Source organism: Mizuhopecten yessoensis, unplaced genomic scaffold, assembly GCF_002113885.1.
Source record: "Mizuhopecten yessoensis strain PY_sf001 unplaced genomic scaffold, ASM211388v2 scaffold1707, whole genome shotgun sequence".
In the NCBI taxonomy this organism is placed as follows: domain Eukaryota; kingdom Metazoa; phylum Mollusca; class Bivalvia; order Pectinida; family Pectinidae; genus Mizuhopecten; species Mizuhopecten yessoensis.
The window spans coordinates 9,601-29,010 of record NW_018404181.1 but is presented as its reverse complement, the minus strand read 5'-3'; the positions used below and the strand labels follow the sequence as shown (position 1 = coordinate 29,010).

The 19,410-nt window shown below is 37.0% G+C and overlaps 2 protein-coding genes across 2 annotated transcripts in view; one reads left to right on the top strand and one right to left on the bottom strand.

Moving 5' to 3' along the window:
* Positions 1 to 19,410, top strand: part of LOC110466787 (tudor domain-containing protein 7A-like) — a 39,199-nt gene that overhangs the window by 14,356 nt on the left and 5,433 nt on the right. The window contains exons 10-16 of the mRNA XM_021523548.1: positions 859 to 938; positions 12,692 to 12,825; positions 13,925 to 14,147; positions 14,597 to 14,634; positions 15,129 to 15,246; positions 15,791 to 15,901; positions 18,871 to 19,011. Coding sequence (XP_021379223.1) covers positions 859 to 938; positions 12,692 to 12,825; positions 13,925 to 14,147; positions 14,597 to 14,634; positions 15,129 to 15,246; positions 15,791 to 15,901; positions 18,871 to 19,011 — 845 coding nt within the window. The remainder of the gene's footprint in view (positions 1 to 858; positions 939 to 12,691; positions 12,826 to 13,924; positions 14,148 to 14,596; positions 14,635 to 15,128; positions 15,247 to 15,790; positions 15,902 to 18,870; positions 19,012 to 19,410) is intronic.
* On the bottom strand, positions 1,946 to 8,766 carry LOC110466836 (BTB and MATH domain-containing protein 38-like). The gene is made up of 3 exons (XM_021523613.1): positions 8,578 to 8,766; positions 3,854 to 4,285; positions 1,946 to 3,228 (listed from the first exon to the last, which is right to left on the bottom strand). The coding sequence occupies exons 2-3, from the start codon at positions 4,254 to 4,256 to the stop codon at positions 2,699 to 2,701; spliced, it is 933 nt and encodes a 310-aa protein (XP_021379288.1). The 5' UTR covers positions 4,257 to 4,285; positions 8,578 to 8,766; the 3' UTR covers positions 1,946 to 2,698.

The following is a 19,410-nucleotide window of genomic DNA, read 5'->3' as shown; positions in this document are numbered from 1 at the left end:
ACAAGTAAGTGACATAGTTATTATACCTCCTAAAGGTGTGTCTAGATCTGGAGTCCAATACAAGTAAGTGACATAGTTATTATACCTCCTAAAGGTGTGTCTAGATCTGGAGTCTAATACAAGTAAGTGACATAGTTATTATACCTCCTAAAGGTGTGTCTAGATCTGGAGTCCAATACAAGTAAGTGACATAGTTATTTTACGTCCTAAGTGACATGGCTTTATCTCCCACAATGGGAGAGTATACAGAAATCAGGTTGTATGTCTGTCTGTCTGTCCGTCCGTCTATTTAGATACATAACTGCTCCTACAGTTTACAGCCGAATTACATGAAACTCCACTGATATAGTGAACACACTCTGAAGTTAGACACCTGCGATTTATATTTTGATTTGGCAATTTTATGGGAGTTATGTCCCTTATCTGACTTTTCATTTATGATTTTTTTCTGAAGTTTTGCTTCCTTTCTTCATTGATAATTGTTTAAAAACTTTGTAACATGAGCAATACCCACGGTAGTTATGTGTTATGATTTATTTTTGGCTTTCATAATTTTGATATCTGTTATGATCCTTTCTGATTCCAATTTATTAACTTTTATCGAGATTAAATCATGAACTATCCTTAACTGAAAAGTGATATAACAGATTACCTTTAGAGGGGCCAGGGATATTTAGATAGCCTGTGGCTTACAGTACTAGATAAAGATAGAGGCGACTGTTAGGAAGATCTGTCTAGAACTGGGCACAACACAAGTAAGTCACATATAGTTAAACAACTGAGTGGTCTATCGTTTTATAATCGTAAACTTGGGATTTAAGAAATTTGAGGAGTTTATTGATTTACTTTATTTTGTAGAGAGGGACAGCAGTCCCGCGGATCGTAGATCATCCTCATCATCAGTATCGGAGTCTGTCCTTAAGTCACGGGTCAAAGAGGTAAGTGTCGTTATAATCAACTGTCCTGCACTTTAGTGACTTTCAGTTTTTGTGTCGCCTTATACAGAGGTTTCAGTTGACCTCAGACATTTAGCAAATCCAAATTTCAGTGTCTAAAGTAAAATTGTTAATCACAGATTAATCTGTTTTAATTTTCTGAGGGTCCAGGGTTCAAATACCGGTTAGTCCTTGTATCAATCCTTTCCAGATACAGTGGTGCCTGTCACCAACCCTTGTTTCAAGCACTGTGTGTTTTCCTAACATAGGGATACCTGAACCTGGGTTGTTAGTAGTGTTGTCTTTGGGGTGAAGACTTAGAAAAAGGAGGGAGGAATGTAGTGGTATTGGACTGAGGAATGTAGTTGTATCGGACTGAGGAATGTAGTGATATCGGACTGAGGAATGTAGTGGCATCGGACTGAGGAATGTAGTGGTATCGGACTGAGGAATGTAGTGGTATCGGACTGAGGAATGGAGTGGTATCGGACTGAGGAATGTAGTGGTATTGGACTGAGGAATGTAGTGGTATCGGACTGAGGAATGTAGTGGTATCAGACTGAGGAATGTAGTGGTATTGGACTGAGGAATGTAGTGGTATCGAACTGAGGAATGTAGTGGTATCGGACTGAGGAATGTAGTGGTATCGGACTGAGGAATGTAGTGGTATTGGACTGAGGAATGTAGTGGTATCGGACTGAAGAATGTAGTGGTATCGGACTAAGGATTGCAGTGGTATCGGACTGAAGAATGTAGTGGTATCGGACTGAGGAATGTAGTGGTATCGGACTGAGGAATGCAGTGGTATCAGACTGAATTGTTCGCCAGTGATCGGGTAGCTCAATTGGTAGAGAGTCTGTCTGGAGTTCAGAGGGTCCCAGATTCGAATCCGAGTCTGACCGTGCATTTTGTCTCTCCTGTTATCTCATACATACTATGGGATACTTATTTTTGTGAAATAATTATTTCACTTCTCTGGGCTAATACAGTAACACAATAATTTGCAAACAATTAATGACTTCCTCACATTGCTTCATTAAACACGTCATGCAACTTTATTTGTTTGATACTACTATATAGTATATCTTTGTTCTACTTATAAATCCAGATGCTGTTTTATTAACTTACCTGCATATGGAAATAACACAATTTGTTTATTTTTCATTATTTCTGCCTGAACTGAAACACAACCCACCCATGCAGAAACAATTCAGACAGATAATAGAACACACCGATATTTTATACATGTATATCTTTAAAATAAAATATTGAGAAGTAGTATGGAGTAAGGGTCATTATCTATTTGTAGATGATTAACTAGTTATTCCTTAAAGCTCTAACAGCTATAAATATCACGCTCTATAATGTAACATCATACATGTATAAATCAACCGATTAGTAACGGAAAATTGATCAGTTGTCATGAGCTGACTGTAGCTGATCTTCAATGTCGAAATCTTTACTGATTCTCAACACCATTTCTGGTACCAGTATTGTATTTCACTTAAATGTTTCCAGATCGACTGTTTACTAAATAAGTGATGAGGTCTTGTCAGTTCTGGTGTATATGAACAGTAATACTTATATGTCCTATATCGGGAATTATAATGCCCTGCTTCAACAGAAAGGAACACACAGAATATTACAGGTTTTTGTGTGTCCTAGGCTACTAAGGCGGGAAGTAATAAATGGGATGACTATGGATCCTTACCATCCCACTTTGAGAAAAAGAACACACAACACGTAAGAGGTCCTTGTGTGTCCTACTTGGGTGGAAAATAGCGTCTGAGATGCTGGCCCCTCCCACACAGAGCTCGGATCTCTCGGTACATATTCTCATTACAGTCCGAACAGGAGAAGTTGAAATCTTTGTCAGTGACGTGTTTGTAACATCGTTTATTGGGCACACCCCAGATGCCGTGAATTGCTTGGAGACTGGCCTTCATGTTGTCGCGCTCCATTGTAAGCAGATCAGATTTCCGACTCAACAATGTCTCCCGATTTTCCAGATTTTTGGTATAATCACACAACATCTCTGTCTTAGCTTTCAGTACCTCTACTTTAGTTTCTGCACTGAGTTTGACATAGTTAGGGTTGCGCTCAAGGTCACGTAAAGATTTAGTCTTGGAACAGTTGACACAGCGACGGTAGAGTGTACGTAGACGAAACTTCTGGGCAAGAAACAGTGCCTCAAGGTTGCTCTGTTGGGTGAGGAGAAAATCCTCACATCGACGTTTTATCCTGTCTATCTGGTACTCTTCTGCCAGTTCTAACAGGAATCGCACGTTCCCATCTGAAACAGGGGAGATAACTTATTCATTAGGAAGAGATAGCTCCTTACAGAACAATGCAAAGTCAATTTTAATTGAAATAGAACAGGATTGTGATAAAAGGGGAAATAACTCATTTGTTAGGTGAAAACATTTACTTACAGAACAAGGTTAAGATAGTTTTGATTGAAAAAGGACAGAATTTAGGTAAAGGATAGCAAATATGCCCAAGAAAACTAAAATAAACAAAACCATTTATTTGGGACGGGTGACATCCCATTTCGAGATTTTGACCATTAAACTAGTTATAATAGAGGATTTTTTATTTGCATTGAAAACTTCTTATCAGAATACTATTACACTTGACAAACCGATGGACACTTAAGTGTGGGGATGGATACAGTTGTGATATATACCTGATATTTGTACGAGTTCATAAAGCACAATCAGTAAAATGTTACGGTATGACTTTTCTAAGACAAGAGAAATATATGCTCTGTCACAGACATTGAATAGTCACACATAAACATGTTCACTGTTTGTGATATACAAATCTACATACAACTTATACTTACATACCCGAGGAAAATGTTTAGAAATATACCCGACATATTTTATTGTGAGGATGTATTCAGACAGGAAATCTACCTGAAATGGGTTTCTGTGAGGAGTAGATACAGTGCAGAAGTTCTGTAACCTCGGCGATGCGTTTTCCAGGGAGTGGAATCTGACGAGCATGCTGCTCCAGAAATCCCCCCAGGAACATTCTCCTCCACACCGGAGACCACTCGGCCAAGTATTGACGATGCACATGGAGTTGTGTCCCTTCTATCAGTAGTGTCACATCACTTAACTCATCCTCCTTGGTAAAGTCCCTAAGGGCGGGGGAGCTATAGGCTCCCACACTCTCAGCAGCATTGTCCCTGGGGGTGGGGATTAGTAGATCTGGTGGTTGATTCTGGTCAGAGGAGGATGGGTCTGATGTCTCACCCAGGTTTTGAGACCCGGGAACGGGAGGAGGAAGGTCATCATTTGGTTGTACTTCTGTCATACTGCATGTGTCTACGTCATGAGGGATGACTGTAAATAATGAAGGGTATATCTGTAAATCTACTGAATATGATACAAAAATTCTGTTCTTAGGTAAAAGTTATAATGAATTCTAGGGCTAGATATATTAAAAAGTATGAATTGATAAGGTAAGATACAATATATTGAAAATCAGTATTCAATATGTATTGTTTAATATATATTGTATTGATGTTTATCTTACTCTTACTAAGTTTTAAAGTAAAAATACATGGTTATATAAAAGTATTAAAAGAGAACCAGGGTAAAGCTACGAGGAGAGACTGCCAACTGTTGTAGTATTAGTGAGGGAATGCTTAATGTCCCGGCCTTCAGTTAATTTACGAGGAGAGATTGTCAACTGTTGTAACCGAGGGAAGGCATACAGTCAATTATTTCAGTCTGAGGTGGAAAGCATTACAGTAATAACAGCTAACCTTGGTTGAATGTTTAACCCTTTCACCCCTATGTAACTTTAGTAGACTTTACCATACATTGATCTGGATGAGTCCATTATGGTCTACAGTGATGAAAGGGTTAAATGTACTCATGTGATTACTTCTGCATTTAAACTCTTTTGCAATAGAAGTTAATAAAGAAATTGGATCCGTTGTCTAATTGATTTACGGGAAGGATAGATAGAATTTCACTGTAATGGTTATAATATAGGGGTTAAACTTGCGGTAATCTAAGGTTCACATTAAGGTGTGATTGTTGAGGAAAGTTAGTAGTCTAAGATGGTAATCTATTTGTGATAAAAGACGGTAGTCTCTGTGGTAAAGATGATAATTGTGATAAAAGACGGTAGTCTCTGTGGTAAAGATGATAATCTCGTGGTAATAAAAAATGGTAGTCTCTGTGTTTATTTTTCCATAATCATTTTAATGTACATTTACCAATTATTATTTGATCATTTAAAAAACCCATTCAATTTACCAAATATTCGTCATCATCATGGGTGTGGAATATAGACCTAACATTATACCTGCGCACCATACAACATCCTTTCAGTCACACTAAATCATCGCCATACACATTAAATAACTCGGGGTTTAGAGCAAGTTGAAACAAGAGTTTTACATTACTGGTAATGGTATTGACACATATATATAGTTTAAACAGTATGTCAAATATTAAAGTGACTTTAGTCCAAGCCAATGATAAACATTGTCAGGCTATGGTAAAAATCACTAGGCATATAAAACTAAAGGGTACTCTAAAGTTGTGCAATGCTTAATGTTAATTGTTACTGGTTTAATAGTAAATTATTATTTTATTGTTATAGTGTAAAGTTTTAAAATGTTTCGTCACTCTAAAGTTCTAGATCCAAGTTTTGTTTTTAAGTTGAACCTGAACATTGTATCCTAAAATTCTACATCGAAGTTTTGCGTTAGAGCTCTACCTGAAGTGCTACCCTATAATATATTCATATATGGAATTATGCAATGGTACATGAAAGTTTGCTTTAAAGCTATACTATAGGTGGCCTCTAAACTTTTTGTACATACATCTGAAAGTTGATGAGAAATTATACTAATTTACTACAGAACATGAAATTGATTTACGACGACATTAAACTGTAACATCCCATGTTGACCATTCAGTAGGTGTATATCAATGTGGCATGTATAAAGTAGTATACACCAAGTAATTTATCGTACAGTGTGGTTCATAGCGCTGTCAGTCACCAGATATATGTACACAGGTATTTAATTGAAGAAGCCAATGAAACCATCTCCACAGTTGTCACTTAGATGTTGTAAACAGTAAACACAGTGCTAGGCAATAAACCATCTCTGTATTTGTATAGTTTGTTTGTCTAGATATCATGTATAACTTGGAGATCTTGGGCAGCGCCCTTGTATATTTGTCTCAACTCTCTATTCCCCTGTCAACCTCGGATGGGTAAGGACAGATCAACCTTGAGTGCACTTCTGGATAATTTGTATAGTAACTTGACTTTTGTTTGATCTGTGCACATGTTTTGTTTAAAATTTGCACACCAATTTAGAATTTTTAACTAGCTTCATTACACTTGAATGCAATATTTGAAGAATTGCATAGTATGCTGGCCATGGTTACATCCAAGAGCAACGTCTTGGACAATTTGTGGTTTAACCTGTTCCACCTTAGCACTTAAGTATTAATAGTGGTCCTTGATGAAGAGACTGGTTAATAAAATCAACCTAAAGAGGAGTTGAATAGCAAGTATTTGTTTATCATTGTTTTTATAATTTCCCCAAAATTAGTTACCGGAAAAGATTCACTGAACAAAGTTTTCATAAGAAGGCTTGCTGTAAAATCTTGTTTGTATATAGAAGATATTCTCATTATAGCATTATGTTTGTATCCTGTCTTTCTGTCCCGGTAACTGTCATCTCTGTAGCGGCTGTATTAAACTTCACAAAAAATTATTACGGGCATGATTGGTGAAACAAGGTTACCGTTACTAAAAATAGAATTTCACACTCCTCATTACTCTAGCAGCCATCTTATTCTTGTTAGGTTTTAACGACATTTCGCAGATACATGCAGGGATGTAGCTACATGTCTGAAATGTATCCCAATATACTGCAATGCAGAAGGTATGTATTGTGATAAGTATACCAATATACTACAATGCAGAAGGTATTTATTGTGATAAGAATCCCAATATACTGCAATGCAGAAGGTATTTATTGTGATAAGAATCCCAATATACTGCAATGCAGAAGGTATGTATTGTGATAAGTATCTCAATATACTGCAATGCAGAAGGTATGTATTGTGATAAGTATCCCAATATACTGCAATGTAGAAGGTATGTATTGTGATAAGTATCCCAATATACTGCAATGCAAAAGGTATGTATTGTGATAAGTATCCCAATATATTGTCAAAAGGGGCATTACACCTATCATGTTGCTGTTAATAAAAGTTGGTGTCACTTACTACAGACTCATCTAGAGAGAATTTCTCTTGGCTCCTTCAGTAGAGCGTAAGACTAGTAAGCCAGAGGTCCCTGATTCAGCTAATAATAATAATAATAATATTTTGAGGTTCTTATATACCGCTTTATCACAACCAAGTCGTAGGTTGTCTCAAATCGGTTCACAAATTATTACCCGTGGTTATAGGGCCTTTTCAACCAGCCAATATCTTTCTCAACTCCCTGGGGAGCATACAGCCGCTGCTGCCATTTCAGTGCTAACAGCTAGCATTCAACAAGTCTAGCTCTGCCCAACCACATACTCATTTACAGCTGAGTAGACTAGAACAAGTGGAGAAAAGCATCTTGCTCAAAGATACAACACAGGGCCGTGCTGTGACTCGAACACGCAACCCTTCGGTCCCTAGTGGAGGCATTGAAAAAATGATGACCTCATGCGCATGCTACATTAGTGTATGTAATAGAAAAGGACTGAAAAAATTACTGATGTTTTAATTCATTGCAACAGTTAAGGTGTTATGATGATGGTGTCAACAGATGATTTGGCCGATCAGTTCACATTTAAATGTGCTAATCTCACTGAAATATTACAACATGATCACATAATTCTCACACAATGGGAGATAACCTGAGAATATATCTGTCACCCTAGCTGGGGATGTGTACTACTACACTAGTCACATTACTACACTAGTCACATTACTACACTATCCACACTAGACACATTACTACACTAATCACATTACTACACTAATCACATTACTACACTAGTCACATCACTACACTAATCACATTACTACACTAATCACATTACTACACTAATCCCATTACTACACTAGTCACATTACTACACTAGTCACGTTACTACACTAATCACATTACTACACTAGTCACATTACTACACTAATCACATTACTACACTAGTCACATTACTACACTAGTCACATTACTACGCTAGTCACATTACTACGCTAGTCACATTACTACACTAGGTACATTACTACGCTAGTCACATTACTACGCTAGTCACATTACTACACTAGTCACATTACTACACTAGTCACATTACTACACTAGTCACAAGCTGTAGAAATAAGGATGAATGATTAACTTCACATTTGTGTTAGCCTGTTACATAACTAAATCCTGGATAAATGACCCTTACACTACCTGCTGATTGGGAATAAAACAGCCAGGTAGTTCATGTAAATGAGAAATACAATGCACCATTTGTTGATATATGTACAATGGTATTGCTACAGGCTTGTGTTACTTACTACCGTGGTTCCTTTGTATGCCTGTGATATATATATTTGGATACCTGTATGTGCAGGAATCAATTATTTACAGGTGGGAAACAATAATATATACCTACCTGAAGTCGTTGACGTGCAAATTCCGAACCATGACGCAAAATTTCACTATGTCAAAAATCACATCAGGTAATCGTAAGGAGATCGAACATGCATCATCCATTTGCTAGGTGGGAGAGTTGTTCAGGTTTACATGTATATACCTCACCTGGCGGACCCTACACTCAGGTAGATCCACCACACCTGAAAAGGTACTCCCGGTACAGGTACATATAGGTATACAGGTATACAGGCATGAAGATATTTATCTGTCAAAGCATTGTCAGATTGTCATCCAGGTAACTTTCCTTTTGTGATATATAGGTATGGAACTGGAACAAAGCTGTATTGGTGCTAAGATTTAATATTACCAAGTTTAATTAAAGTTAATGAAAATTAAATGAATAATTATTTACAATAAACAGTGAATCACAAATTTCAATTTTTATTTTTCATTTTATTTATTAGAAGACTAACAATGCAAGGAAATATGGTCTTGTGATAGTTCATACTTTGTAATATACAAATTGTATACATACTGCAGGAAAATTGATTTGAGACTCACTATGGGAGTTATTGATACAGATTTACTGGGTAAACATTAGTATTACTGATAATTTACATTAAAGTCATTTTAAATGAAACTTAACATTCTAAATGCATTCACCATATTCAGATAATTTTAAAGTGTTGTAGACATTCATACATACATGTAGTTTCATGATTTCAACATTTGTGTTCTGCTTGGCCAAACTATTTGGGAATATTACTATTAATAAATTAATCTGAATGTTCAGGGTCACTGTGTATATATTTTATCAGTTGAATTTTAAAGTACAGAGTATCTCAAATTTTTTGGGAGTTGGCTGTTTTCCTATCAACTTTAAAACCTGATCACCTTAACCTATTTCATATTGTAAATAATGACAAATTTGGCATGATATGTGAAGTTGAAAACTTCTATCAGCAATTTTCCAAGGTGCAATACGAAGTGCTATTAAGTCATTGGCTTAGGACATTTAAGCAATGTTGAAAAGTTCTGTAAAACTTATTTTTCAGCAATTTTCCAAGTTGAAAAGGCACAGGCACCTTTAGATACTCAAAGTTGTTAATAAAAGTAGTGGAGATCTATACACCAAGTGAATCACTCTTTCCTGAATAAGTCACGAGCCTGTGATTATAGCTGTTTATCTGGAGGATTTCACTAGAACTCCACTGTTTCTATATAGCTGTGGTATCCATCAGAGTATCACCTATTGGCAGTCAGAGTATTCCTCAAGATTTCCCAACTCTGTTCTTGTGGAGGTTCAAATTCATTTTGTTTTTATCGTAAGCGATACAGCTAATTGATATTACATGTACAATACATGTACTATGCACAATCCAATGTCATACAAAGTCAACTACAATTTAAGTCATATACTTGTATATATTCACTCATTTCAAAGACAAGAGTTGTGACCCAATTTCAAAAGCTTTACACAAAAAATCCCGAAATTATATAGTTCTGTACATTTTCTGTACTTAGCAATTTCAAAAGTGTATACATGGATGGCTTGCAGCAATAATAATGTTTTGACAATTTTCTTCCCGAAGAATTCATATTCTTAACATTTAAAAACAAAATAAAATGTATCTTCTACTTCAGTGGTACATATAGGGCATATACTGTTAGAAACCGTCTGCTTTTTATATCTCCCTACAAACTACAAATCACTTTCTTGTATTTCAATAAAATCGGCTTTGATCAATAACTTTGCATGTGTACTTGGTCTGCAAAGTATTGGTACACATTACTCCAGGTTTATTCCCTGTCTGTCCATCAGACACGCCACCAGACATGCCACCATCAGACAAGCCACGCCGCCATCAGACACGCCACCAGACACGCCACCATCAGTGATTTTTCTACTGCTATTGTACAGGGGCCTGTGCTTTGTAATTTTGGGGAAATATCAAATGCAAAAAGCATGATCTGTGGAAAATTATGTACAATCAGTCTTCCATTTCTAAAGTTTTATCAGTCATCTGTTCAATTGCCTTCTCACAATTACTGTTTCTAATTTAATAATACTTGATCCTTCAAATTATATATACAATGCATTTAACTTCAATCTAAATTCTATTACATACTGTCCTTAGTCTATTCTTTAATGACGGGTGTGAATAATCTAATTTATATAATGAGATTATTTCATGTTTCTGGGGCAAGGACTCAGTCAGTTGAGTACTTAGGTTTTGTGTTGTGTTCCAAAATGATGATTTTGTTCCCTGTATGTTTGTAAAATTTATTATTGATGGATTGAAGTGTTTAGAAAATTACATCATTATTAATTTACCTGGGTTATATCTATACCACATGCAGAGTTGGGGATCAAGTGAAAAATAACAATATCTTATGACTCAATACATGTAAAATCAATCTGTATAGACGTAGACACACCCTCTGTGCTGCCGGCAGGGCTACAGACAGAGCTACAGACGACGAGTACCAACACAGGTGCCCAGTGATGACCTCCCATTGATTCTTTTATCAATATTAATTTTACCTTATGTCAGGACACACAATGGTGGAGAAATCCACAGGATCTGGCAGTTCTTTCTGACAAACTTTACAACAAACTAACACAAAAACTTCCCATTCAAAATATTTCCAAATGAAATTTAGGTTCGTCATTACATATGAGAATGTTAACTATATATCCTCAAAACAGGAAAAATGCCAAAATTTCCTTACATTTGTTGAGTTTTTGAAATAAAAAAAGGTTCAAAATTTTAGAATTAATTAAGATGACAATGCTTAGAGAAGAAAAGTATTATATGTAATGTATTGATCACCTAATATTGCACTGCCAGGTCAGCAATAAAATGTAGCAAGCTTTGTCAGCTTAATAACATATCACATTGACTTTAAAATTGAATTAGTGAGATAATTTTCTGATGAAATACAAGATTCTTTATGTTTATCAAAAGTGACAATTTTGATGCCCAGAATATTCATATTTATTTTCAGTTTTGATAAATAGAAAGTATCACAGATTAGAAAACAAGTAGACTGTTAGATGTATAATGTGATAAGTCTGAACGACATTTAAATATTTGTAGTAGAGATCACCTTTACTGTTGGTATAGCTTGCTTTCACTTGCTGTGAAAATTGTTTTTCTATTTATTCAGGGTGTACACGAATGTATTGAATATGAATTACTTGTTTCATTGCACATCGACAAAGGACTCCAAACGACCTGAATAAAACACGGGCACACATTCTCTATACCTGGAACTCTTTACTCGTGGTTTGACGTGATCTTATAGTACTTCTAGGTTAGCCATTGAAATACATGGAAAGGGAAAACCTGAGAAAAGGTTTTGTTATGTTAAGCAGTAAAACTTGATGTTAGGTGAAAAGGAATTAGCCTTTTGGTTTATTTACCTGTCACCAAAAAAGCAACGCTTTGTACTTTTTCCTGATGTACCTGAGCAGATTTGCTTTGGTCATTAAATGGTCATTAAATCCCTTGCAAGCACATCTCTTTCTTCCTTTTTTTTTTTTTTTTGGTTATTTGACAGAGTGATAACATCTCATTTATATTTGCATGAAGAAAGTAATTTGCAATTTTTCTGCTATATTTTCCTGGAATTTATGGCCCTGGATGAAACTTTTGATTTTTGCTCCGGAAACCTTGTAAGCACACTTTCTCCTTAACTGTGTGGTTGATTGTTTTTGCAATCTGGCACAGTGAAAGTGAAGTGATTTGTGATTTGATTATTATACCTCCTGTAAACAAAGTTTAAATACCTAGATAGGGCAAACATAGTTTGAATACATTGAAGTACACTGACTACAACTCCTACAGCTTTCAGCTGCATTTTATGAAACATCACCGATGTAATCCACACACTTGAGTTAGCAGATTTGGTTTGCAAGTACATCTTGGGATGGTAGAGTGTCAAGTTAAAAAAGTAGGTCACTGTGACATATGGTTTGACCTTTGACCTCAACTTTCAAAAAAGTTTGCCAGTGTAATTTTCTTTACTATTTCACCTGGTTCAGACTTAACCTCCAAAATATATCACTTGCTGTAAGTTTATTGGGTTGGTAACCATGGTAACTATAATAAATGAACTCTCTGTTGTAGTTGCTGTGTAACAAATCAAACGGTATGTGGAAAAAACGCCTGCTGGAACTGTACAAGGAGCAGTTTAATGAGGATCCTCCCGACCACCTGTTCAGCCTCATCAAACAGTGGAAGGATGTGGCCGCCATACAGGAGTACGTCACAATGTCTCGTGTTCTTGTGTCTACTCTGGAGCTTTGATAACAAAACTGGGAATATGTAACCATATTTGACACATTTAAACAGGCAGAGCTAAACATAGCTCATTAGCAATATCTTTGTAAAACCTGAAATACTTTAGAGACATTTGGTCTATTTCGTTTGAGGCCCTCACTGATTCCCGGGGGATGGGGAGGTCTATTTAGGTTTGCACTTGGTCAGTCCTGCCTTCTGTCCATCCAAAGAGTTTGGCCGGGGTATATCTCCTATTCCATCTCAATTGGAGTCACCAGATTTGGAATGCAAGTACATAAAGTCCTTAATGCTTTGACCTTACCTTTTAAAATACATTGTCCAGACCATATCTATTATTTCAACTGGATTAACCAAATTTAGTATTCAGGTATTTCTTATAATGGTGGGATGCACTTTACAAAAGGTAGGTTCCTGTGATATATTCTTTGACCTCTGACCTTAGTCGTTGAAATACATTTTCCAATTATCTCTGTACTGTTCTCCTGGAGAAACCAGTTTTGGTATGCAGGTATATCCTGACATAACAGAATTTACTGCACCAAACTTATGTCACTGTGATCTTTGATATAACATCTGACCTCATTCATTGAAAAAATTACCCTATTCTGTATCAGGATAAGGTACTTTCTCTACAGTAGGTTGATCCTGAGATAGGTGTACAGCTTCGTAAATATAGAATTATCTGTGGTGGGGGACTATATGGATTGCCGTACAATAGTTCACATTGTCTCATATATGTGTTCAATGTCAGTTTTAGAGACACGAACGTCTCTTCATTTTGTTCAGTTTTACAATTGAATACAGTTCTCTTCCCCTGGCTGAAAAGTGCCCTATTTTCCCAAAATGAAGAGAAAAAAATCATGAATAATTTCCTAATTTCAATCAAAATGCTATATTTTCCCAATTCATGTAGGAACAGGCTGTTGAAAAATCACTACCCTGTGAATACTCCGATAAATTATATTTAAAATCATTTTTTATATGCCACATGCAAGAACAGTTGCCTCACTTCTTACAACAAATCTCCTCTAAGTGTAATAAGTGACATTATACTAACAGGAGTGCTGTACCCGACAATGAAATCATCACACCTGTCGCACCTGGAGCTTCACAGGAAATCACAAAACCAGTCAGCCAGACCCCCAAGACAGCTCAAACTCCTAGAGAGACACCCTCTCCTCTAGCTCCTCGCGTAATATACACGCCTCCGGATCCGTTACCTCCCACACAAACGGCTGTCACCGAGTCACGGCAAAGGGCAGATAACCCCACCGATGTCAAGGTAAGGAATAGCGTAACATGAAACTTCACAGCGTGTTTGCTGTCAGTTTTCATGGTTGAAGTGGAGCCAAAACTACTAGGGCAGTAGACATTTGAATAAAAGATGCTACATAAAAAGGCCTATGGGTGTGGCTGTCTTTGCAAATAATTTAAGCTGATATATTCATATTAACCCTTTCACCACTGTAGACCATCATGGACTCAACCAGATCAATGCATGGTAGAGTTTACTAAAATTACATGGGGTTGAAAGGGTTAAGACGCAGGCTTAATTGATCTGAACTAACTGAAAGCTCATGTCCATTAATAAAGAATAAAAGGAGGAACTGCTGTATTGAGGAGGACGCTTGTTGGTTTCTTTTATGATTTTATATAAACATGTGTGCTACATTGTTATTTTCAATTTTGTCTGGAATCTATTTGATGAATTGGTTTATTGTCCCATTACAGGATCTAAAAATTCCAAAAGGAGAACCCCTGCCACTGGAGTAAGTATATAGCTGTTATTTATATAGTTAAACAGGTGAAATAAATCTGGGCCAGGTTATACGGATAAAAGACACTTTATTAGGAGTGGGATGGGATGGGGAGTGTATTGTGTGACCCGTGTCCGGCCTGTCACATCACTTTGTCATTCATTGTCATGGCTCTACTGATTCAATTTCAATAGATTTTCGTCAAAGATGAGACAAAAGTCTTGGGCTTGGATTCTGTATCATCCCAACCAAAACTTACGCCTCGGTTGGGATTATGTTACAGAATCTTGGCCCTCACTTGAGATAACCCTATCTCACTCAGTTACAGGTATACAATTTTATTAGTTTGTATACAGATATTTTCCTGTAAAAATGTTGTTTTTTTAACATCTTAAAGATCAATTGTCCAAGAAACTGATTGTATCTCTCTTAAGTGATCATTTCAAAGCCCTACATGTGTGAAACTGACATTGTAGGTCAGGGAATATTGACGTTGTATGTTTCAGGGAGAAGGTGACAGTTTATATGACGTTTTTCCACAACTGTGGCTACTTCTGTGTGCAGAGGGAAGATTCCCCAATAGAGGAGATATCTAACCTTCTGACTATCCAGGCCACAAATAAGGTGAGTTTAGACACTTGTCAGCATCCAGGTCACAAATAAGGTGAGTTTAGACACTTGTCAGTGTCCAGGCCACAAATAAGGTGAGTTTAGACACTTCTCAGCATCCAGGCCACAAATAAGGTTAGTTAAGACACTCATCAGCGTTCAGGCCACAAATAAGGTGAGTTTAGACACTTGTCAGTGTCCAGGCCACAAATAAGGTGAGTTTGGACACTTTTAACTGTACAGACCACATACAAGTGAGTATAGACAATACAGACTATCTCACTGTGTCTATGGTTCCACAGATTTTTATTAATTGCTATTGATTGTCAAAGTAGTGGGGATTGTCAAAGTGGCGACAGGTTAGAAATTTAATGTTGCCAATTTTGTTCTAATACTTGATACATATAATTCTTCTTAAAATATTGCTTAAATGATAGAAGTCTCATGAGAAAGAGAAATCAATATTTACAAATAGACAAAAAAAAATATATAGGTGAAAACATAGTATAAAATTAGCGATAAAATTGTCAACTGCAATATTCCTGTAACTACATTGTAGGGGCCCAAGCCCACAAGACAGGAACTGTCCCCAGGCCGGTTCTGTGCGTCCATGTACAGCACTGACGGAAGTTGGAGCCGAGCTGAGGTTCTTGCCAAGGACGACATTGGAGTAAGTCATTGCTCATCTTTCCATGTACAAAGGACAGTTGTTCCTTCATCAAACAAATTTATTCTCATAACGACTCAAATTTGTTGCAATTTGAAACAGAAGTTTCTTCTCAAATAATTTGAAAACTGGTTCCAAGTCGCCACCTACAACAGGAGCTTGCGCCAGCAGGGAGATGGCTTGTATAAGTTATGCCTGTTGCCAGTTTCCTGTTGTACTAGAGATATAAGATTCCAGTAGACCAATACCTGAGAAGTGTAAGATTCCAGTAGAGCAATACCTGAGAAGTGTAAGATTCCAGTAGACCAATACCTGAGAAGTATAAGATTCCAGAAGACCAATACCTGAGAAGTGTAAGATTCCAGTAGACCAATACCTGGGAAGTGTAAGATTCCAGTAGGCCAATACCTGGGAAGTGTAAGATTCCAGAAGACCAATCCCTGATAAGTGTAAGATTCCAGTAGGCCAATACCTGGGAAGTGTAAGATTCCAGAAGACCAATACCTGAGAAGGGTAAGATTCCAGTAGACCAAGACCTGGGAAGTGTAAGATTCCAGAAGACCAATTCCTGAGAAGTGTAAGATTTCAGTAGACCAATACCTCAGAAGTGTAAGATTTCAGTAGACCAATACCTAAGAAGTGTAAGATTCCAGAAGACCAATTCCTGAGAAGTGTAAGATGTCAGTAGACCAATACCTCAGAAGTGTAAGATTACAGTAGACCAATACCTGAGAATTGTAAGATTCCAGTAGAGCAATACCTGAGAAGTGTACGATTCCAGTAGACCAATACCTCAGAAGTGTAAGATTTCAGTAGACCAATACCTGTGATGGTATTAGATTTGAGGACTAATGGACATTTTGAATATTTTCTATAAAAATAGAGAGGGCAAGTAGAATTTTTGAAGACCCGCCTGAGGGTTAGCTCTTTAATTAAAAAACTGTACACTCCATTTAGTAGACAGTATGTTGTGGTAGGGACATAATTTATTTGCAATACTTCATTATTAATTAATTTAATAAAATAAATCCAGTATATTATTTTGGGAATAGTTTATACACTAAAGTAAAACAAAGATAGATATCTCGTTTACCTGCATAAATTGCCATGTCTCACAAGGGTCTGTACATGTATAGTGTACGACCCGATATTGTTGTGTTTCAGTGTACGACACGATATTGTCGTGTTTCAGGGTACGACACGATATTGTTGTGTTTTAGTGTACGACACGATATTGTTGTGTGTCAGTGTACGACAAGATATTGTTGTGTTTCAGTGTACGAGACGATGTTGTGTTTCAGTGTACGACACGATGTTGTGTTTCAGTGTACGACCCGATATTGTTGTGTTTCAGTGTACGTCACGATATTGTTGTGTTTTAGTGTATGACACGATATTGTTGTGATTCAGTGTACGACACAATATTGTTGTGTTTCATTGTACGGCACGATATTGTTGTGTTTCAGTGTAAGACACGATATTGTTGTGTTTCAGTGGACGACACGATATTGTTGTGTTTCAGAGTACGACACAATATTGTTGTGTTTCATTGTACGGCACAATATTGTTGCGTTTCAGTGTACGACAGGATATTGTTGCGTTTCAGTGTACGACAGGATATTGTTGTGTTTTAGTGTACGACACGATATTGTTGTGTTTCTGTGTACGACACGATATTGTTGTGTTTCCGTGTACGACAAGATATTGTTGTGTTTCAGTGTACGACGCGATATTGTTGTGTTTCAGTGTACGTCACGATATTGTTGTGTTTTAGTGTACGACACGATATTGTTGTGTGTCAGTGTACGACAAGATATTGTTGTGTTTCAGTGTACGACGCGATATTGTTGTGTTTCAGTGTACGACCCGATATTGTTGTGTTTCAGTGTACGCCCCAATATTGTTGTGTTTCAGTGTACGACTCGATATTGTTGTGTTTCAGTGTACGAGACGATGTTGTGTTTCAGTGTACGACACGATGTTGTGTTTCAGTGGACGACACGATATTGTTGTGTTTCAGTGTTCGACACGATATTGTTGTGTTTCAGTGGACGACACGATATTGTTGTGTTTCAGGGTACGACACGATATTGTTGTGTTTCTGTGTACGACACGATATTGTTGTGTTTCTGTGTACGACACGATATTGTTGTGTTTTAGTGTATGACGCGATATTGTTGTGTTTCAGTGTACGACGCGATATTGTTGTGTTTCAGTGTACGTCACGATATTGTTGTGTTTTAGTGTATGACACGATATTGTTGTGATTCAGTGTACGACACAATATTGTTGTGTTTCAGAGTACGACACAATATTGTTGTGTTTCATTGTACGGCACGATATTGTTGTGTTTCAGTGTAAGACACGATATTGTTGTGTTTCAGGGTACGACACGATATTGTTGTGATTCAGTGTACGACACAATATTGTTGTGTTTCAGTGTACCACACGATATTGTTGTGTTTCGGTGTACGACACGATATTGTTGTGTTTTAGTGTACGACACGATATTGTTGTGTTTCTGTGTACGACACGATATTGTTGTGTTTCATTGTACGGCACGATATTGTTGTGTTTCAGTGTACGTCACGATATTGTTGTGTTTTAGTGTACGACACGATATTGTTGTGTGTCAGTGTACGACAAGATATTGTTGTGTTTCAGTGTACGACGCGATATTGTTGTGTTTCAGTGTACGTCACGATATTGTTGTGTTTTAGTGTACGACACGATATTGTTGTGTTTCTGTGTACGACACGATATTGTTGTGTTTCAGTGTACGACACGATATTGTTGTGTTTCAGTTTACGACACAATATTGTTGTGTTTCAGAGTACGACACGATATTGTTGTGTTTCAGTGTACGACACGATATTGTTGTGTTTCAGTGTACGACACGATATTGTTGTGTTTCAGTGTACGACACGATATTGTTGTGTTTCAGTGTACGACCCGATATTGTTGTGTTTCAGTGTGGTGTTGAGGTCCTCTATGTGGATTTCGGTAACACAGAGAAGTGCTTCCCCAGCTCCATGCAGTGGCTGTGTGATGAGTCGGCCGCCTTCCACGTGCAGGCTGTATACTGTTGTCTGTACGGAGTTAAGCCCCTTGAGGTAAAGAACTGGTTGTATAGTGTAGTCCCCATGATGTCCATACTTGCCAACAGTTTATGGCAGAGTTTGCGCATGTTCAGAATTAAAAGCATTTAAATAAAATGTGTACATACATACACCCTAGGGGAAAAGTAACACTTTTAAATGGCATCTTTTGAGCTGTTCTTTTAGATGAAATCAGCAGATCTTGTAAAATAGGAATAGTCTAGCGAATTCATTGGTTGAAGATGCTCAATTTTAGGGTCCAAAATCGGGAGTTAGTTGCATTTGGCAAGTATGGATGTCAAACCTCTGCAGTAAAAGTGCATCCTAACTCTTATAGATAAAACAAACTTGTCTGTACATCCTAACTCTTATAGATAAAACAAACTTGTCTGTACATCCTAACTCTTATAGATA